The sequence below is a fragment of the Salvelinus alpinus genome, chromosome 28 (assembly GCF_045679555.1).
Source record: "Salvelinus alpinus chromosome 28, SLU_Salpinus.1, whole genome shotgun sequence".
Taxonomy (NCBI): domain Eukaryota; kingdom Metazoa; phylum Chordata; class Actinopteri; order Salmoniformes; family Salmonidae; genus Salvelinus; species Salvelinus alpinus.
The window spans coordinates 35,435,301-35,458,120 of NC_092113.1; the positions used below are offsets into that span (position 1 = coordinate 35,435,301).

The 22,820-nt window shown below is 43.7% G+C and overlaps 1 protein-coding gene across 3 annotated transcripts in view; it reads right to left on the reverse strand.

Annotated features, from left to right (window-relative positions):
* Positions 1 to 7,077: 7,077 nt before the first annotated feature.
* LOC139557758 (sodium channel protein type 8 subunit alpha-like) overlaps positions 7,078 to 22,820 on the reverse strand; it is a 122,499-nt gene continuing 106,756 nt past the window's right edge. For all 3 annotated transcript variants that reach the window (XM_071372921.1, XM_071372919.1, XM_071372920.1), the window contains exon 26: positions 7,078 to 18,961. In XM_071372921.1, coding sequence (XP_071229022.1) covers positions 17,811 to 18,961 — 1,151 coding nt within the window. In that variant the 3' untranslated portion in view covers positions 7,078 to 17,810. The remainder of the gene's footprint in view (positions 18,962 to 22,820) is intronic.

Genomic DNA, 22,820 nt, shown 5'->3' on the forward strand with positions numbered 1-22,820 from the left:
CACAGAATCCTGGACATTATTTCTGAATTGTATTGTAGGCTGTGCACTCTGTGCAAACAGGCTGCTCTGATTTTCTACAGCAAGGAGTTGATCATCTGAAATATGAACATGAAAATAATAACAGAAATGGAGTTTGGAATGCCACAGAACGTAAACCTCCAGGTCTAACAACTTACGGTAACTCTTCATTAAAAGCCATGTTACCATTTTGGTTTTCAAATAGGACCACAGAATCCACATCAATCAAATTGGAAGGACAGTTTGGTCAGAGATAGAGAAATCTAAAATGTTTGTATACATCTGTATAAATTAAAATAAGGGTTTATATTGGATGATGATACTGCATTATGAAAATTGAATATTTAAATATTTACTGTGAGAGGTATTTAATTTGGAGCATGAAATTAGTAACTGAATCTGTATTTATGGAAGAAAGCTGAATAATTTCAACAAAGTCTGATAGAGTCTGTTACACATTATTGTAGGTTTTACATGTGTTATATATCTAGGGTTCTATTCAATCACAATGTTTCCGTGTTCGCAGAGACACTAGATATATCCTCTCAATCGGAAATTACCTTTACATTTCAATCGCGCTGTAGCAAGGAATTTACGCGATACACATTGAAACGAGCTGGGACCGAGACATGAGCTTGTACTCAAGTCCTCCTTCTCAAAAAGCATTGGAGAGGAAGGAGGTCCAAGGGGAGGGAAATTAGACTACCTCCTCCGATATGACTGAGAAGGAGATGAGATAGGATATTAATTGAGATATAGCCTATTAGGTCATCTAAAATGGGATCCACTAGAGACGAAAGGGCTGTTGGTAAATTAGCATATGAGAACAGCCCACTAGATTCAGTATTCAGCACACTTACATCACCTAACCAGTAGGGGGCAGCCTTGCTCTTCACATGACACACCAGGCACCAAATACAGAACCACAGCTCCTCACCATCACATAGGTGTTGGCTTGGAAATCTAGCCTAGAAACGCTGTGTGGGGGAGTGAGTAACAACATGTGCATTCCTAGTAAATACACTGAAAACATGAATCATGTCTTCCCGCCACAGGAATTATTGAAGGCTATCATCCATGTTACTCTATATTCTGTTCTAAGAAAGGCTGAATAGTGATATCTAAAGAAAGGAATGACTAGTGGTGATTCAATTGCATTATCCACTGATGGAAGGAGGGAGAGATGGAGGGAGGGAGCAGGTGGGAGGGAGGGGGTAGAAGAACAGAGGGGGTGAAGATATAGGGGGGAGGGGGAAGCAAGGTCTACCCCCCTCCCAGTTACCTCCTCCCTCTACCCCCACTCCCGACTACACCCATCCTGTACCCAACTCCCGGCTACCCCCTCCTCTACCCCCTCTTCTACCCAGGTTCCCCTACACAGCTCCCTGGGGAGAGACACAGGAGGACGCAGGGAGGACCATGAGACAGAGCACGAGAGAAAGAGAGAGGGAACTACCAATGGGACATTAAAAACTGTAATATCATGTTTTACTGAGTTGTGGCTGAATGACGACATGAATAACATACAGCTGGCGGGTTTTACGCTTTTTCGGCAGGATAGAACAGCGGCCTCTCGTAAGACAAGGGGTGGTCTATGTACACTACCGTTCAAAAGTTTGGGGTCACTTAGAAATGTCCTTGTTTTTGAAAGGATGCTGGCCTTCTAGGCAGAGTTGCAAAGAAAAAGCCATATCTCAGACTGGCCAATAAAAATAAAAGATTAATATGGGCAAAAGAACACAGGCACTGGACAGAGGAACTCTACCTAGAAGGCCAGCATCCCGAAGTCGCCTCTTCTCTGTTCTAATATATATTTGTAAACAACAGCTTGTGCATGAAATATAAGGAAGTCTTGTGGTTTTTCTCGCCTATTTACCAAGAGAGTTTCATTCTATATTCTTCGTAGCTGTCTACTTACCACCAAAAACCGATGCTGGCACTAAGACCTCACTCAATGAGCTGTATACGGCCATAAGCAAACAGGAAAACGTTCATCCAGAGGTGACACTCCTAGTGGCCGGGGACTTCAATGCAGGGAAACTTAAATATGTTTTACCTCATTACTACCAGCATGTTAAATGTGCAACCAGAGGGGAAAAAACTCTACCTTTACTCCACACACAGAGACACGTACAAAGCTCTCCCTCGCCCTCCATTTGGCAAATCTGACCCTAATTCTATCCTCGTGACTTCTGCTTACAAGCAAAAACTAAAGCAGGAAACACCAGTGACTTGGTCAACAAGAAAGTGGTCAGATGAAGCAGATGCTAAACTACAGGACTGTTTTGCTAGCACAGACTGGAATATGTTCTGGGATTCTTCTGATGGCATTGAGGAGTACACCACATCAGTCACTGACTTCATCAATAAGTGCATCGATGACGTCGTCCCCACAGTGACCGTACGTACATACCCCAAACAGAAGCCATAGATTACAGGCAATATCCGCACTGAGTTAAAGGGTAGAGCTGCCGCTTTCAAGGAGCGGGGCTCTAACCCGGAAGCTTATAAGAAATCCCGCTATACCCTCTGACGAACCATCAAGCAGGCAAAGCGTCAATACAGGACTAAGATTGAATCGTACTACACCGGCTCCGACGCTCGTTGGATGTGGCAGGGCTTGTAAACTATTACAGACTATAAAGGGAAGCACAGCCGCGAGCTGCCCAGTGACAGGCGAGTTAAATTACTTCTATGCTCGCTCTGAGACAAGTAACACTGAAACATGCATGAGAGCATCAGTTGTTCCGGATGACTGTGTGATCATGCTCTCCGTAGCAAATATGAGTAAGACCTTTTAACAGGTCAACATCCACAAGGCCGCAGGGCAAGACAGATTACCAGGACGTGTACTCCGAGCATGCGCTGACCGACTGTCAAGTGTCTTCACTGACATTTTCAACCTATTCCTGACTGAGTCTGTAATACCAACATGTTTCAAGCAGACCACCATAGTCCCTGTGCCCAAGAACCCTAAGGTAACCTGCCTAAATGAGTACCGACCCGTAGCACTCACATGTGTAGCCATGAAGTGCTTTGAAAGGCTGGTCATGGATCACATCAACATCATTATCCCAGAAACCATAGACCCACTTCAATTTGCATACTGCCCCAACAGATCCACAGACAATGCAATCTCTATTGCACTCAACACTGACCTTTCCCACCTGGACAAAAGGAACACCTATGTGAGAATGCTATTCATTGACTACAGCTCAGCATTCAACACTATAGTGCCCTCAAAGCTCATCAATAATCTAAGGACCCTGGGACTAAACATCTCCTTCTGCAACTGGATTCTGGACTTCCTGACAGGCCGACCCCAAGTGGTAAGGGTAGGTAACAACACATCCGCCACGCTGATCCTCAACACTGGGGCCACTCAGGGGTGCATGCTCAGTCCCCTCCTGTACTCCCTGTTTACTCATGACTGCATGGCCAGGCATGACTCCAACACCATCATCAAGTTTGCCGATGACACAACAGTGGTAGGCCTAATCACAGACAACGATGAGACTATAGGGAGGAGGTCAGAGACCTGGCCGTGTGGTCCCAGGACAACAACCTCTCCCTCAACGTGATCAAGACAAAGGAGATGATTGTGGACTACAGGAAAAGGAGGACCAAGCACGCCCCCATTCTCATCAACAAGGCTGAAGTTGGTCAGGTTGAGAGCTTCAAGTTCCTTGGTGCCCACATCACCAACAAACTATCATGGTCCAAACACACTAAGACAGTCGTGAAGAGGGCACGACAAAACCTATTCCTCCTCAGGAGACTGAAAAGATTCGGCATAGGTCCTCAGATCCTTAAAAGGTTCTACAGCTGCACCATCGAGAACATCCTGACTGGTTGCATCACTGCCTGGTATGGCAACTGCTCGGCCTCCGACCGCAAGGCAATACAGAGGATAGTGCATACGGCTCAGTTCATCACTGGGGCCAAGCTTCCTGACATCCAGGACCTCTATGCCAGGCGGTGTCTGAGGAATGTCCCAGTGCTATTCTAATGTCCTAGTGCTATTCTAATGTCCCAGTGCTATTCTAATGTCCCAGTGCTATAGTAATGTCCCAGTGCTATTCTAATGTACCAGTGCTATTCTAATGTCCTAGTGCTATTCTAATGTCCCAGTGCTATCATAATGTCCCAGTGCTATTCTAATGTCCCAGTGCTATTCTAATGTCCCAGTGCTATTCTAATGTCCCAGTGCTATTCTAATGTCCCAGTGCTATTATAATGTCCCAGTGCTATTCTAATGTCCCAGTGTTATTCTAATGTCCCAGTGCTATTCTAATGTCCCAGTGCTATTCTAATGTCCCAGTGCTATTCTAATGTCCCAGTGCTATTCTAATGTCCCAGTGCTATTCTAATGTCCCAGTGCTATTCTAATGTCCCAGTGCTATTCTAATGTCCCAGTGCTATTCTAATGTCCCAGTGCTATTCTAATATCCCAGTGCTATTCTAATGTCCCAGTGCTATTCTAATGTCCCAGTGCTATTCTAATGTCCCAGTGCTATTCTAATGTCCCAGTGCTATTCTAATGTCCCAGTGCTATTCTAATGTCCCAGTGCTATAGTAATGTCCCACTGCTATTCTAATGTCCCAGTGCTATTCTAATGTCCCAGTGCTATTCTAATGTCCTAGTGCTGTGGTAATGTCCCAGTGTTGTGGTAATGTCCCAGTGCTGTGGTAATGTCCTAGTGTTGTGGTAATGTCCTAGTGCTGTGGTAATGTCCCAGTGTTGTGGTAATGTCCTAGTGCTGTGGTAATGTCCTAGTGCTGTGGTAATGTCCTAGTGTTGTGGTAATGTCCCAGTGTTGTGGTAATGTCCCAGTGCTGTGGTAATGTCCTAGTGTTGTGGTAATGTCCCAGTGTTGTGGTAATGTCCCAGTGCTGTGGTAATGTTCCAGTGCTGTGGTAATGTCCTAGTGTGTGTGTGTGTGTGTGTGTGTGTGTGTGTGTGTGTGTGTGTGTGTGTGTGTGTGTGTGTGTGTGTGTGTGTGTGTGTGTGTGTGTGTGTGTGGACTGCAGGCAGGGAGTGGGCTGCAGAGTCAGTCTGCTCTGCTGCATTCATTTTTCGGCAGTGTTCCGCTCCACCACTGCCTCCCGCTCCCTTTCCCTCTCTCTCTCTCTCTCTGCCGCTCTCTCTCTCTGGCAGAGTGAAAGAGAGGCGAAGGAAGAGAAAGACCGGGTTCCACACGCATATTTGTCTGGAAGAATGGAGAAAATTCCACATAGAAAAAACCCTGTGAGACAGAGAGAAAGAGATGGAGGGGAGGAGAAGAACAGGAGAGGGGGAGAGGAGAAGAGGAGAAGCGGGGGAAGAAGAAAAGCTGAACAGAGCTGAGCTGAGCAGGGGGAGACCATGTGACTTCAAGAGCGATCCAGGCATGGCGAGAACATTTTGTGATGGTGAAAAAAATGGAGATGGAGGGAGAGGACAGGGAGACAGAGAGATGAGAAGGAGAGAGAGTGGGAGGGGACAAGGAGACAGAGAGATAACAAGGAGAGAGTAGGAGGGAGTGGAAAGGGAGAATGAGAGAGAAAGGAGAGAGAGAGGGAAGGGACTGGGAAGAAGGAGAGATGAGGAGGGAGAGGGAGGGGACAGGGAAGAAGGAGGAATGAGGGGGGAGAGAAAGGGAGGGAGGGGACAAGGAAGGAGAGAGGAGGAGGGAGAGAGAGGGAGGGAGGGGACAGGGAAAGAGGGAGAGAGGAGGAGAGAGAGAGAGAGAGGGGACAGGGAGAAAGAGAGAATGGGAGGGGTACAGTACCACCTACACATAAACAGAGTCAATAAAACAATTGAATAAAATATTTTGTATTGTCACATACACTGGATAGGTGCAGTGTAATGTGTTGTTTTACAGGGTCAGCCATAATAGTACAGCACCCCTGGAGCAAATGAGGGTTAAGTGCCTTGCTCAGGGCACATCGACAGATGTTTAACTTGTTGGCTCGGGTAAACGAAGCAGCTTCCTTTCGGTTACTGGCCCAACCGCTGGGCTGCCTGCTAGGCTACCTGCTTAATAGACCTGTACTGTCTGTGTGGATGTTAACTCTTCTACATCAGACATATACAACCCCATCATCATCATCATCATCATCGTCCTTCATCTCCTCCTAAATGTATTTCCCCGCTTCCTTCAGGCGATGAGAAAAACTTCCTGGTCAACATATCCCAGCATCCAGTTTCTCAGACCTGTTCACACAGATCTACGTCCCAAATGGCACACTACTCCCTTTATAGTGCACTACTTTTATATAGGGAATAGGGTGCTGAGCCCTGGTCAAAAGTAGTGCACTATATAGGGAATAGGGTGCTGAGCCCTGGTCTAAAGTAGTACACTATATAGGGAATAGGGTGCTGAGCCCTGGTCTAAAGTAGTGCACTATAAAGGGAATAGCTACGGTGCCATTTGAGGGGGGGTGATAGCAATCCCGGACCATTGGGCTACAGTATTTCTCACTGTTTCTTTACAGTGAACCATAGAGAGAAGCAGCACCATGTCTGTACAGATGGACTCACAAACATAATGCTCTTTGGTCGTATGGCTGTGGGGGGGATGTTGTTAACAAATTCAATACAGCCATTACATTTCAAAGGGCTGGCTGAAAGTCAAAGGACTGTTAGCTGCTAAGCTACTGTATACCACACCTAGCTCCATGTCCCTTGTTGTTGTCCGACGCTAATAACATCCACAGGAGTGTATGGGCTAATACACACAGAAGGGCGATAGAGTGCAGGGCATTGAATTAGAATTCAATTACATTTACTAATTCTAAGTGCTAGGCTATCGTTCCTGTCATATTGTAAAGTCAAAAAAATATATATATCAAAATACATTAATATAAAAATTTGCACCAAAAGTGCTTTAAATGTTGCCTACTGTAAATAAAATGAGTGAAGAATCACAATATTATAGTCTTCTATACTGTAGATATCCTGAAATATTCTGAATATCAACCCATTGATTAAATACATCACAATATTGTAGAAGTCTTCCCATAGAAGAGATATTGTGAATCCTGATCTCCAGTTAAAAGAACCCAGAGACGATACAGTTTGTAAATGGAAGGCTGCTTTATTGGTCATACAAATGTTTGTGTTCAAATGAAGACAATCTTTCATGAGTTCTTACTAAGAGTCCAAATGGTTGTGTATCACTAACACCATACTGTATGTATCTTTAATATAACAGCGTTCAAATGATAAACGACAGTTTGAAATGTTTGATTTTTCAGCAAAAAATAATAAAAAAGTTAATAATAAATCTATATGCTAAAAAAAGAAAAGTCCCCATTATTTCATTATTTTAATAATAATACAAAAATAAATTTCAGATGGAAAGAACAGAGATATAGAAGGCAAGCTGCTTTTTCACAAGGTGACACACATGACCACAAGAAACTGCTGTTTTGAGTTGGATTGCTGTTTTGAGTTGGATTGCTGTTTTGTAAGGTAACATCAAAAGTCTATCTTGAGGATGAAGAGAAGAAGGCAGGTATTTGTTAATAGTTAAGATAATCTGATCCCCGGCAGTATCAGTTCTGACCCCTCTCATCGTATCGTATGGACAAATGATGCTGTTTGGTAGCCTCGAGTCCCTGATATACGTTGTCCTTCATTCTTTTCAAATTAACGACCCCCCCCCCCCCCCCCCACACACACCCACACCACCCCATTCCCTCCTTCCACAGTTTGAAACATTTAAGTGTGGTATCATCATCTTCCAAAAAAAACACAAAAAAGCTGAAAAAGGCACATGCCAATGAGAGGAGTTATAACACTAGATTAGAAACAAACCCTTCAAAGTAAAGGTGAGAGATGTTTGAAGCACAAAGTATCAGACATTGTTGAAGTGTTGAACTGTAATTGCATTGATATGGTGTGGCTGTATGGATGGAGATGGGTAGTTAGGCCTACCAGACCGTGTGGCTGTATGGATGGAGATGGGTAGTTAGGCCAACCAGACCGTGTGGCTGTATGGATGGAGATGGGTAGTTAGGCCTACCAGACCGTGTGGCTGTATGGATGGAGATGGGTAGTTAGGCCTACCAGACCGTGTGGCTGTATGGATGGAGATGGGTAGTTAGGCCTACCAGACCGTGTGGCTGTATGGATGGAGATGGGTAGTTAGGCCTACCAGACCGTGTGGCTGTATGGATGGAGATGGGTAGTTAGGCCTACCAGACCGTGTGGCTGTATGGATGGAGATGGGTAGTTAGGCCTACCAGACCGTGTGGCTGTATGGATGGAGATGGGTAGTTAGGCCTACCAGACCGTGTGGCTGTATGGATGGAGATGGGTAGTTAGGCCTACCAGACCGTGTGGCTGTATGGATGGAGATGGGTAGTTAGGCCTACCAGACCGTGTGGCTGTATGGATGGAGATGGGTAGTTAGGCCTACCAGACCGTGTGGCTGTATGGATGGAGATGGGTAGTTAGGCCTACCAGACCGTGTGGCTGTATGGATGGAGATGGGTAGTTAGGCCTACCAGACCGTGTGGCTGTATGGATGGAGATGGGTAGTTAGGCCTACCAGACCGTGTGGCTGTATGGATGGAGATGGGTAGTTAGGCCTACCAGACCGTGTGGCTGTATGGATGGAGATGGGTAGTTAGGTCTACCAGACCGTGTGGCTGTATGGATGGAGATGGGTAGTTAGGCCTACCAGACCGTGTGGCTGTATTTTTGGGTAGAGAGAGAGATTGATTGGACTAGACCGTGTGGCTGTATTTATGGGTAGAGAGAGAGATTGATTGGACTAGACCGTGTGGCTGTATTTATGGGTAGATAGAGAGATAGATTGATTGGACTAGACCGTGTGGCTGTATTTATGGGTAGATAGAGAGATAGATTGATTGGACCAAATCTTGTGTATGTGGAAAGGTGTACTAGATCCTAGTGTGTGTAGGGTGGTTACAGTATATAGATAAGCCTAATATGCCTTGTGGATGTATGGGTAGATACTAGGTCTTTTAGGCCTTGGATGTATGGGTAGATACTAGGTCTTTTAGGCCTTGGATGTATCTATAGATACAAGGTCTTTTAGGCCTTGTGGATGTATGGGTAGATACTAGGTCTTTTAGGCCTTGTGGATGTATGGGTAGATACTAGGTATTTTAGGCCTTGTGGATGTATGGGTAGATACTAGGTATTTTAGGCCTTGTGGATGTATGGGTAGATACTAGGTCTTTTAGGCCTTGAGGATGTATGGGTAGATACTAGGTCTTTTAGGCCTTGTGGATGTATGGGTAGATACTAGGTATTTTAGGCCTTGGATGTATGGGTAGATACTAGGTCTTTTAGGCCTTGTGGATGTATGGGTAGATACTAGGTCTTTTAGGCCTTGGATGTATGGATAGATACTAGGTCTTTTAGGCCTTGTGGATGTATGGGTTGATACTAAGTCTTTTAGGCCTTGTGGATGTATGGAGAGATACTAGGTATTTTAGGCCTTGTGGATGTATGGGTAGATACTAGGTCTTTTAGGCCTTGGATGTATCTATATATACTAGGTCTTTTAGGCCTTGGGTGTATGGATAGATACTAGGTCTTTTAGGCCTTGTGGATGTATGGGTAGATACTAGGTCTTTTAGGCCTTGTGGATGTATGGATAGATACTAGGTCTTTTAGGCCTTGTGGATGTATAGGTAGATACTAGGTATTTTAGGCCTTGTGGATGTATGGGTAGATACTAGGTCTTTTAGGCCTTGTGGATGTATGGGTAGATACTAGGTCTTTTAGGCCTTGGATGTATCTATAGATACTAGGTCTTTTAGGCATTGGATGTATGGGTAGATACTAGGTCTTTTAGGCCTTGTGGATGTATGGGTAGATACTAGGTCTTTTCGGCCTTGTGGATGTATGGGTAGATACTAGGTCTTTTAGGCCTTGTGGATGTATGGGTAGATACTAGGTCTTTTAGGCATTGTGGATGTATGGGTAGATACTAGGTCTTTTAGGCCTTGGATGTATGGGTAGATACTAGGTATTTTAGGCCTTGTGGATGTATAGGTAGATACTAGGTATTTTAGGCCTTGTGGATGTATGGGTAGATACTAGGTCTTTTAGGCCTTGTGGATGTATGGGTAGATACTAGGTCTTTTAGGCCTTGGATGTATCTATAGATACTAGGTCTTTTAGGCATTGGATGTATGGGTAGATACTAGGTCTTTTAGGCCTTGTGGATGTATGGGTAGATACTAGGTCTTTTCGGCCTTGTGGATGTATGGGTAGATACTAGGTCTTTTAGGCCTTGTGGATGTATGGGTAGATACTAGGTCTTTTAGGCATTGTGGATGTATGGGTAGATACTAGGTCTTTTAGGCCTTGGATGTATGGGTAGATACTAGGTATTTTAGGCCTTGTGGATGTATGGGTAGATACTAGGTATTTTAGGCCTTGTGGATGTATGGGTAGATACTAGGTCTTTTAGGCCTTGGATGTATCTATAGATACTAGGTCTTTTAGGCATTGGATGTATGGGTAGATACTAGGTATTTTAGGCCTTGTGGATATATGGGTAGATACTAGGTATTTTAGGCCTTGTGGATGTATGGGTAGATACTAGGTCTTTTAGGCCTTGTGGATGTATGGGTAGATACTAGGTCTTTTAGGCCTTGGATGTATCTTTAGATACTAGGTCTTTTAGGCCTTGGATGTATGGGTAGATACTAGGTATTTTAGGCCTTGGATGTATTGGTAGATACTAGGTCTTTTAGGCCTTGTGGATGTATGGGTAGATACTAGGTCTTTTAGGCCTTGGATGTATCTATAGATACTAGGTCGTTTAGGCCTTGGATGTATCTATAGATACTAGGTCTTTTAGGCATTGGATGTATGGGTAGATACTAGGTCTTTTAGGCCTTGTGGATGTATGGGTAGATACTAGGTCTTTTCGGCCTTGTGGATGTATGGGTAGATACTAGGTCTTTTAGGCCTTGTGGATGTATGGGTAGATACTAGGTCTTTTAGGCCTTGTGGATGTATGGGTAGATACTAGGTCTTTTAGGCCTTGGATGTATGGGTAGATACTAGGTATTTTAGGCCTTGTGGATGTATGGGTAGATACTAGGTATTTTAGGCCTTGTGGATGTATGGGTAGATACTAGGTCTTTTAGGCCTTGGATGTATCTATAGATACTAGGTCTTTTAGGCATTGGATGTATGGGTAGATACTAGGTATTTTAGGCCTTGTGGATGTATGGGTAGATACTAGGTATTTTAGGCCTTGTGGATGTATGGGTAGATACTAGGTCTTTTAGGCCTTGTGGATGTATGGGTAGATACTAGGTCTTTTAGGCCTTGGATGTATCTTTAGATACTAGGTATTTTAGGCCTTGGATGTATGGGTAGATACTAGGTATTTTAGGCCTTGGATGTATTGGTAGATACTAGGTCTTTTAGGCCTTGGATGTATGGGTAGATACTAGGTCTTTTAGGCCTTGGATGTATGGGTAGATACTAGGTATTTTAGGCCTTGTATGTATCTATAGATACTAGGTCTTTTAGGCCTTGGATGTATGGGTAGATACTAGGTATTTTAGGCCTTGTGGATGTATGGGTAGATACTAGGTATTTTAGGCCTTGTGGATGTATGAGTAGATACTAGTTCTTTTAGGCCTTGTGGATGTATGGGTAGATACTAGGTATTTTAGGCCTTGTGGATGTATGGGTAGATACTAGGTCTTTTAGGCCTTGTGGATGTATGGGTAGATACTAGGCCTTGGTTGGGATAGATGCCATCTTCACTGGAAGAGGCAGTCACACCCAACGGACTATCTAATTGGGACAAATGACTGATTAGTCAGGTTGAATTGCTGTGTGTCTGTGTGAATGTTCTTTTCTGTTCTTTTCTGTTTATTGCAGTTGAAAAAAGTTTGACAAGTTTGCAGAAAACAGTGAGAAATGTGCTGGTAGCATAAACCTCTCATCATCATGGTAATATCAGGCTACAATCCATGGCAGCAGCTCCAGTGACAATGTATCAGCTATTTCCCAACACATACAGTAGGGTGCTGAATACCAACCAGTTTTAGACTGAACGTGTTACACATCAATCAAATGTGACAAACAAACAGTGTTATTTTGTAATATGTATATTCAGCGCTTTCGGAAAGTATTCAGATGCCTTGACTTTTTCCACATTTTGTTACGTTACAGCCTTATTCTGAAATGGATAATATTTTTTTTAAATCATCAGCAATCTACACACAATACCTCATAATGTCAAAGCGACAACAGGTTGTTACATTTTTTGGCACATTTATAAAAAAAATAAAAACATACCTTATTTACATAAGTATTCAGACCCTTTGCTATGAGAGTCAAAGTTGAGCTCAGGTGCATCCTGTTTCCATTGATCATCCTTGAGATGTTTCTACAACTTGATTGGAGTCAACCTGTGGTAAATTAAATTGATTGGACATGATTTGGAAAGGCACACACCTGTCTACATAAGGTCCCACAGTTGACAGTGCATGACAGAGCAAAAACCAAGCTACGAAGTCAAATAAATTGTCCGTAGAGCTCAGAGACAGGATTGTGTCAAGGCACAGATCTAGGGAGGGGTACCCAAAAAATTCTGCAGCATTGAAGGTCCCCAAGAACACAGTGCCCTCCATCATTCTTAAATGGAAGAAGTTCGGAACCACCAAGACTCTTCCTAGAGCTGGCCGCCCGGCCAAACTGAGCAATCGGGGGCGAAGGGCCTTGGTCAGGGAGGAGACCAAGAACTCGAGAGTTCCTCTGTGGAGATGGGAGAACTTTCCAGAAGGACAACCATCTCTGTAGCACTCCACCAATCAGGCCTTTATGGTAGAGTGGCCAGACGGAAACCACTCTTCAGTAAAAGGCACATAACAGCCCGCTTGGAGTTTGCCAAAAGGCACCTAAAGACTCTCAGACCATGAGAAACAAGATTATCTGGTCTGATGAAACCAAGATTGAACTCTTTGGCCTGAATGTGAAGCGTCATGTCTGGGGGAAACCTGGGACCATCCCTTCGGTGAAGCATGGTGGTGGCAGCATCATGCTGGGGGAATGTTTTTCAGCGACAGGGACTGGGAGACTAGTCAGGATCGAGGGAAAGATGAGTGGAGCAAAGTACAGCGAGATCCTTGATGAAAAGCTGCTCTAGAGCGCTCAGGACCTCAGAGTGGGGTGAAGGTTCACCTTCCAACAGGACAATGACCCTAAGCACACAGCCAAGACAATGCAGGAGTGGCTTTGGGACAAGTCTCTGAATGTCCTTGAGTGGCCAGGCAAAGCCCGGACTTAAAACGGATTGAACATCTCTGTAGAGACCTGAAAATAGCTGTGCAGCGACGCTCCTCATCCAACCTGACAGAGCTTGAGAGGATCTGCAGACAAGAATGGGAGAAACTCCCCAAGTACAGGTGTGCCAAGCTTGTAGCGTCATAGAAGAAGACTTGAGGCTGTAATCGCTGCCAAAGGTGCTTCAACAAAATACTGAGTAAAGGGTCTGAAGACTTGTGTAAATGTGATATTTCAGTTTTTATTTTAAATAAATTAGCAACATTTTCTAAAAACCTGTTTTTGCTTTGTTATTATGGGGTATTGTGATGTCATTATGGGGTATTGTGATGTCATTATGGGGTATTGTGATGTCATTATGGGGTATTGTGATGTCATTATGGGGTATTGTGATGTCATTATGGGGTATTGTGATGTCATTAAGGGGTGTTGTGATGTCATTATGGGGTATTGTGATGTCATTATGGGGTATTGTGATGTCATTATGGGGTATTGTGATGTCATTATGGGGTATTGTGATGTCATTATGGGGTATTGTGATGTCATTAAGGGGTGTTGTGATGTCATTAAGGGTTATTGTGTGTAGATTGATGAGGGGGGGAAAACGATGTAATCAATTGTAGAATAAGGCTGTAACGTAACAATATGTGGAAAAAGTCAAGGGGTCTGAATCATTTCAGAAGGCACTGTACATATAGACATATATATATAGACATATATGTATATATCTTTGTGTATTATATAATATCTATATTTCATTCAATTTTCGTCAACAAAGTGAAAAGTGTCAACAACAAAAAATCCCAAAAGGAACAAATGTGGCAAAGGTGCATATCTGGAAGCTGTTCTATACTGTTATTGTTTCATTTAGATTATTACTGGTAGCTCTTTAAAATTCACTATTTACAAAAAAACACAACAAAGCATGCCGATAAAATAAAATAATATAGTACATTATTTATAGTTTCTTTTAAAAAGTTCATTCTTTTCCAGTGATTGTGTCATCATAGCCTGCACAGCACATACATGTATATTTCTTATTTTTGTTCATTTTATTTCTCCAAGTAAATTCATTGATCAATACATCATTCATCTAAAACATGACATCCAAAATGAGCACGGGCTGAAACTGGATGGCATTGTTTGCTCTTATGGTTGTAACGTCATTGATCGATCAAATCGGGAATGTATTTGGTTTAAAGTGTGCAGCAGTCAAACAGACGGACGTTATCTGTAGACATGTCTTCATATTGTAAACAGACCTCTAGATAGTAATAATAGACAAACATGGGGATATCAGGTACGGGTACAGGCAGTGTTCAACACACCATGATGGCTTCAATGGTGCGTCCCTAGATACTATGTTGTTGTCTGACCAGGCATCCGTTTGTTTGTATAGATGAACGACCATTACATCACTCCTGTGTAGAAAAAAAACTGCAAATACCTTTAAGAGGAACTGTTATTGTTATGTCTCAACTTGTCTCACCTGCCTGTCACTCACAGGGATCTAAATCATCTCTTTGGCCCGGCCTAGCCTAGCGCTCGCTCTCGTTTCATTTGAGTAGCTTCAAAGCTGCCTTACATTTTCTTAAAGGCCCGATTCTACTGTGAATCATGAATCATGACTTGATACGAGTTGATCATACGAGGCCTATCTGCTAAAAGTCTAATTGAATTTTATTCTGCAGAGACAGAGAAGATCTGTGAGAAACGACGGTTGGACGGGTCACGTCACTCTGACCTTCTTGCATCCCCAGGCAGATTCTTAATTTATCAAACAGACAGCTAGGTGACCAATCAAATAATAGACTGCTAGCACATGACATGATGATGCAAGCCTGGGTCCAACATCCACACACTATACACAGTGTTGAAGAGGTCCCACAAAGCGCAATGATATACTGACAAACATGGGACTTTCAGCACTCACTCCTGCTGAAGACATAAGCACTATTTTCCCTGCTGCTCCGGATGCCATCTTGACTTTCTCTGATCATTTTCATTCATGGCAGTCAGGCTAGAAACTGTGGAGGGTCCAGGAGAGGTTCTGTTAAGTCTCTCCTTTGGTCCTTTGTTATACCATCCCCCACCTCCCTGAATAAGTCTATCCAATCAGATATATTTCTATTCTCCACAGTACAACCCTTAAGCCTTCGATGGCCGACCGTCTTTCAGTCCTTTAGTACATCATGCCAGGAGTGGCTGAGCATGTCCTGCTGCTCTATGTACCCTCCATGGTCCCCTCTATGTACACTCATACTTCTATGTCACTTTTATGTCTCTATGCTGCTTTATAGATGAACTACATTTTACATTTACATTTTAGTCATTTAGCAGACGGTTTTATCCAGAGAGACTTACAGGAGCAAAATCGGCAGATTTTTCTCTGGGATACGAACTACTATGCCACATACATTCACACTGCTTGAAATTCAAACTTTCTTCTGAGAAGGATTGCATTGCATCAGAGGACATCTACAAACTTCAGAGCTGGCAACTCAAAGTGTCTAGAAAAGGCTATCGATGTGCCACTGGGTCACAGTGAACGATAGTCTAACAGGGAACTGACTGAGTGACAGAGGACAGAAGTGAATCAAATAAAAACCAGAAGAAAGGATCTATGGAAGCATCAGTATATCAGCTGTTTCAACATCTCCCATCATCCTCCCCCTACAGTCCTACTGATACAAGTCTCGCTCTTCCCTGTCTGCAGACAGACAAAGCATTGGAGGAGAATTTTAGAATTTTAACTGACATTGATCTGTGAAGGATATGGATATACAGGATATGGATATACAGGATATGGATATACAGGATATGGATATACAGGATATGGATATACAGGATATGGATATACAGGATATGGCATCAAACATTGCCTGTTCATACTGCCACAACAACAACAAGAGGGAGTTGGTTGGAGACCACAGGTAAGGGTGGTAACCGTAGCAACAAAGGTAAGGGTAGTAAACATTTGATGCAAAAACCAAGGTCTCTTAATAAGGCCCAGATTAGGTTTCTTTAGAATGGTCTGAAAAGTGTCTTCTAAATCTCTGCATCCTCATTCTCATTCTGAAGATATATTCCTGATAGAACTCAGCAGCAACTATGCTTGTCCCTCTCAGAAAAAGAAAAAAAAGATATAGTTTGTGTTTTTCTTAAATGTGCCAGAATAGAGGTTTGCCTCTGAGGGTGAAACTACATCCTCACTTAAAATCCCAATGGACGTCATAAAAAGATGGGTCTGGCAGTTGAAAAGCAACATTATAGTGAACGGTAGGTCACACCACTTTATTCCGTCAATATTGTATATATAGACATGTATGTGTCATATATAGCAATCATTTTCCAGTTATATTTCTCATAAACATTTTTCCAGTGGACTGCCTCAAACGTATGGTCAAGCCATTAGAGTAGTAAGATAATTAGTGTCTTGTGGACTATGATTACATCATGCATGCTTCCTGATCAAAACATGCCTTCATGCAAGTCATATCTATGCATTGAACGAGCACAATAATTTATCTGAGACTCAGTCGGTCAGAGCGAGTCCCCACCCTTCTTCAGCCCAAGTCTAAACACTGACTTGTGCCCCCTACCCAGTGTGACAGTATGAAAGCCCATGTAGAAAATGTATTTTTCATAATGTTAGTATAACAAAGCGAGAGAAGATGAAAAGAGACTAGTGTGACATGGGCTAAATGTTATTTTTTCTCTTTTTTTTTGCTGCTCAAATAATGTAAAGATATAAGTATTTTCAGCACAAACTGACAAAGTAAAAACTTTGTCGGCTGTTCTGTTTTCTTTCTTTCTCTAAACGTTCATTCTTCGTATTTAAAAGTTGATAAGAACGACAGTGCAGGAAGTGGATGTTACAGAGACCATGTCAGACTGCGTAGTAGAACAGTTCTAGAAGGTTCTGTAACATAGGTTCCGACCCGTTCCTCTCCTGAGGTGCTCCCATAGTGGTGGACATTTCGCAGCAGGGGCTCGTCCACACAGGGTTCTGGCAGTCAGAGACTCTTTGCTCCAATAAATCTCCCTCCATCTTGTTTGCAGAGGTTTCTCCCTTCTTTTCGATGATCCTGAACATATATATTCATATATAGGATGTCAATGGCGGGCACACTATTATTGAGTTATTATTGATAATTATTTATATTATCGTGGTTCTTCCTCACATTATTTCCAAGAAATAAAGAAGAAATGTATTATCAGGCAGTAAAATCCTTTCGTGATAATAATGGTGTCCTAACTAAATTCTTATCGTGGGCAACATGTACACCGCCATCTGTGTTTTGCTTCAACTGACCCTAACTATCCAATGCCGAATCTCGATCCTTCATTTTGTGTTAAATTGAAGTCTGTAAAAAATGAAATTGTAGTTTTCGTAAAAGAATTTGCTTGCAAACTTACAAATTATATTTTTTATACATTTGTCTGTTTGTTGGGCTCAGAGTTCCTTCTGGCTGTGTGTAGTATTGTAATAATGACAGTGACTGAAGCCTGACTAAAATTTAGATTCCCGCTCATCTTTTTGATTTCTGTCCTTCTCTTTCCTCTCTCCCTCGTTCTCCTCCTGTTTCTCCTTGTCAGGTTTGGTCACGCTGTCGTAGGAGGGGAGAGATGCGGTGGAGGCTGTGCTCTCTTTCTTCTCCTGGTTGTTGGTCCCTCCGTTCTCCAGCTTGGTCTTGGGCCTGCGCTTGCAGATGAAGCCCCGTTTGAGGAGGTGAGCACGGTAGGCTTTCTGGATGCAGCGTGCGGATATGTCCTCCTGGCGCCGGCGCAGTGTCGTGGTGATGGGCTCGTACGACACCTTGGAGGGGTTGGCCTGCACGAAGCGCTCCTCCATCTGCGTGCGTAGCATGTCCAGCTCGCCGCTGTCGCCCAGCACGCGTTTGGTGAAGGCAAACAGGATGTCCAGGCAGTGGATGCGGTCGCCGCTGACCATGGGCATGTCCATGGCGATCAGCTCGATGGTGTTGGGTTTGGGAACGCGGAGAGGGTGCTCCAGGGTGTCTGCGAAGTCACCCAGTTTTGCGAAGGTGATGAACTGGGAAGCGGCGGGGTCAAATTTCTCCCAAATTTCATAGAAGGTCTCAAAGTCGTCTTCACTGAGCGGGTCGGCGCTCTCTTCTGTTGCTACACTGAAATTCTCTAAGATGATGGCGATGTACATATTGACTACGACAAGGAAGGAAATAATGATATACATGACAAAGAAAAATATGCCAACTGAGGGGTTGCCGCAGTTGCCTGTAGACGGTGCACCTGGGTTCTCCATGGTTGGGTCACAGTCAGGAGGGTAGTTGAGGATGGGGAGCAAGAGACCATCCCAGCCTGCAGACGTGGTGATCATGAATAAGCAGATCATGCTGTTCCCGAAGGTCTCAAAGTTATACATGTCGTCTATCCCGGCCCCGTGTTTGACGTAGCCGAAGTTGGACATTCCGAAGATGCTGAAGATGAACATCACCAGGAAGAGCAGGAGGCCGATGTTGAACAGGGCAGGAAGTGACATCATCAAGGCAAAGAGTAAAGTCCTTATGCCCTTGGCCCCTTTGATCAGACGCAGGATGCGGCCGATTCGAGCCAATCGGATGACCCTGAAGAGGGTCGGCGATACGAAGTACTTCTCAATGATGTCAGCCAGGAACATGCCTGTGGAGGAAGAGGGTGGAGGAGACAAGACACCCAGAGACAACAAAGTTAGCAGACATGACTCAACTAGGGCTGTGGCAGTCATGACATTTTGTCAGACGGTTATTGTCATGCAAAAGACTGCCGGTCTCACTGTAATTGATTGTTAATTAACAACATGAAACATGTTTAGCATCTGTCGGCCTCCACGCATACAAGCCGCTGATGGGCGCGTTTGTAACATCTACGTTTTAAAAAGTATAATAAATAAATGTAATATACACCATCACAATACATCCATTATATATTTTAATCAGGTCTAAAGAAACGTTATGATATGAATTTTTTTTTCCCGAAGAACAGATTTTTTTTTTTACATTTATTTATTTCACCTTTATTTAACCAGGTAGGCAAATTGAGAACACGTTCTCATTTACAATTGCGACCTGGCCAAGATAAAGCAAAGCAGTTCGACACATACAACAACACATAGTTACACATGGAGTAAAACAAACATACAGTCAATAATACAGTGAAAAAGATAAGTCTATATACAATGTGAGCAAGTGAGGTGAGATAAGGGAGGTGAAGGCAAACAAAATATATATATAAATAAATAAAAATATAAAAAAGGCCATGGTGGCGAAGTAAATACAATATAGCAAGTAAAAAATAAAATAAAATAAAATATATATATATATTTTTTTAATAAATAAAAAAAACACTGGAATGGTTGGTTTGCAGTGGAAGAAAGTGTAAAGTAGAGATAGAAATAATGGGGTGCAAAGGAGCAAAATAAATAAATAAATACAGTAGGTAAAGAGGTAGTTGTTTGGGCTAAATTATAGATGGGCTATGTACAGGTGCAGTAATCTATGAGCTGCTCTGACAGCTGGTGCTTAAAGCTAGTGAGGGAGATAAGTGTTTCCAGTTTCAGAGATTTTTGTAGTTCGTTCCAGTCATTGGCAGCAGAGAACTGGAAGGAGAGGCGGCCAAAGGAAGAATTGGTTTTGGGGGTGACCAGAGAGATATACCTGCTGGAGCGCGTGCTACAGGTAGGTGCTGCTATGGTGACCAGCGAGCTGAGATAAGGGGGGACTTTACCTAGCAGGGTCTTGTAGATGACCTGGAGCCAGTGGGTTTGGCGACGAGTATGAAGCGAGGGCCAGCCAACGAGAGTGTACAGGTCGCAGTGGTGGGTAGTATATGGGGCTTTGGTGACAAAACGGATGGCACTGTGATAGACTGCATCCATATGAGTTGGCCTGCTGTAGTGCTATGTTATCTATGCTCCATGCGAGTGCGCATATTAAGAAGCTATGTTGAGCATAAAAGTGATCATTTGAAACAGGTCCTATATGTATGCTAGATTTTGAGTTATTTGGCAACTTTAGTTGTGAATGATACACACCTGAGAATCAAAACATATATGGGCTGCATAATGTGACTATAGACTATCGATGATTTGAGAAAGTAGCAAAAAAGTGGTGCTCTGTTCCTTGCCTCAGGCTGCACAGCTGTTTTCTCATCAAGTGATCATATTTTCACCCATCAAACTATTCTCAATTGAATCTTGTCTTTATTTATATGCCACATTAGTTTAGAATGGCCCAAATGGGAGGGAACAGAGCAGGGGGGAAAATAAATGTCCTTTGTATGCAGTCAAATAGCGAATGGAGGCCGCGAACTTTCCTACCGGCCCGTTTTGTAGGCTACTTCAGTTATATAGTGGGTCATGTGCTTACCTACCGGCCCGTTTTGTAGACTGCTTCAGTTATATAGTGGGTCATGTGCTTTCCTACCGGTCCGTTTTGTAGACTACTTCAGTTATATAGTGGGTCATGTGCTTTCCTACCGGTCCGTTTTGTAGGCTACTTCAGTTATATAGTGGGTCATGTGCTTTCCTACCGGTCCGTTTTGTAGGCTACTTCAGTTATATAGTGGGTCATGTGCTTTCCTACCGGTCCGTTTTGTAGGCTACTTCAGTTATATAGTGGGTCATGTGCTTTCCTACCGGCCCGGTTTGTAGGCTACTTCAGTTATATAGTGGGTCATGTGCTGCCTGAGAGGTGATATTCCTGTTTGAGGAGCATGCTCTGGCTGCCTGACAGGTGATATTCCTGTTTGAGGAGCATGCTCTCACTGCCTGAGAGGTGATATTCCTGTTTGAGGAGCATGCTCTGGCTGCCTGACAGGTGATATTCCTGTTTGAAGAGCATGCTCTGGCTGCCTGACAGGTGATATTCCTGTTTGAAGAGCATGCTCTGGCTGCCTGACAGGTGATATTCCTGTTTGAAGAGCATGCTCTGGCTGCCTGACAGGTGATATTCCTGTTTGAAGAGCATGCTCTGGCTGCCTGACAGGTGATATTCCTGTTTGAAGAGCATGCTCTGGCTGCCCGAGAAGTGATATTCCGCCAAAACTCTGTATGCCATGGGCTCTGTATGCCATGGGCTCTGTATGCCATGGGCTCTGTATGCCAGGGGCTCTGTATGCCAGGGGCTCTGTATGCCAGGGGCTCTGTATGCCATGGGCTCTGTATGCCATGGGCTCTGTATGCCATGGGCTCTGTATGCCATGGGCTCTGTATGCCAGGGGCTCTGTATGCCATGGGCTCTGTATGCCAGGGGCTCTGTATGCCAGGGGCTCTGTATGCCATGGGCTCTGTATGCCAGGGGCTCTGTATGCCATGGGCTCTGTATGCCAGGGGCTCTGTATGCCAGGGGCTCTGTATGCCAGGGGCTCTGTATGCCATGGGCTCTGTATGCCATGGGCTCTGTATGCCATGGGCTCTGTATGCCAGGGGCTCTGTATGCCAGGGGCTCTGTATGCCATGGACTCTGTATGCCAGGGGCTCTGTATGCCAGGGGCTCTGTATGCCAGGGGCTCTGTATGCCAGGGGCTCTGTATGCCTATGCCATGGGCTCTGTATGCCAGGGGCTCTGTATGCCATGGGCTCTGTATGCCAGGGGCTCTGTATGCCATGGGCTCTGTATGCCATGGGCTCTGTATGCCAGGGGCTCTGTATGCCAGGGGCTCTGTATGCCATGGGCTCTCCAACATTGTTCCTGCAGCTACCCAGTGCTTCATTTGGGAAACCAAGTGAAACCTGTTCGGGAACATCAATAGTAATATGTTTTTGCAACTAAACATATTTCACAAAATTGTTGACAGGCCGTCTGCGCGCTCGAGAAACGAATAAAGGACAGAGAGGAGGAGATGGAAACGCATGGTGCTGAGATATTCTGTATAGCTAAAGGTAATGTGTCACCCAATGAATTACTAGACTATTCAAAATAAAATACAAATGCACTAATTGTAGGCTAACTGTAAGATGCCCTGCACAATCAATGAACCAACAGCATCGCCTAGGGCTATACGTCCTCTCCCAGACTCATGTTGGAGTGTAGCATCAGGTAACCAGTCCATCCAGTATGCATAATAATACAGTCCACACTCAAAGGCCATTACTCAAATGAGTTACATTTTGCAGTATAGGCTAGACCAATTATGTACCAACGACATCTTAAATCAGTTGTGTTGTATGTGTTTCTGCCATTTGTATGGCTGTGTATTGTATAATTGCACAATCGTAATTTTAATTCAGGTTTTTCTTTCAGTCTTGGGCTCATAAGCCTATGCATATGCATCAGCTCTAATATGGTTGTGGGTGTTTTGAATGAATCATCACCTTAGAAAGCGCTGTCCATTTCGTTGTGTTAGGCTTTGAAACAACATCCACAACAACCATGTTTTACACGGTTTCAACCTGCTGTTGAACTTCCTTCTTCAAATTGATCATCACAGTGAGGTGAGTTTTTAAAGTACTATAGGTCTACTGTGTTGATGATAAGTGTTTGATGTGATTTTCTCTCTGCAT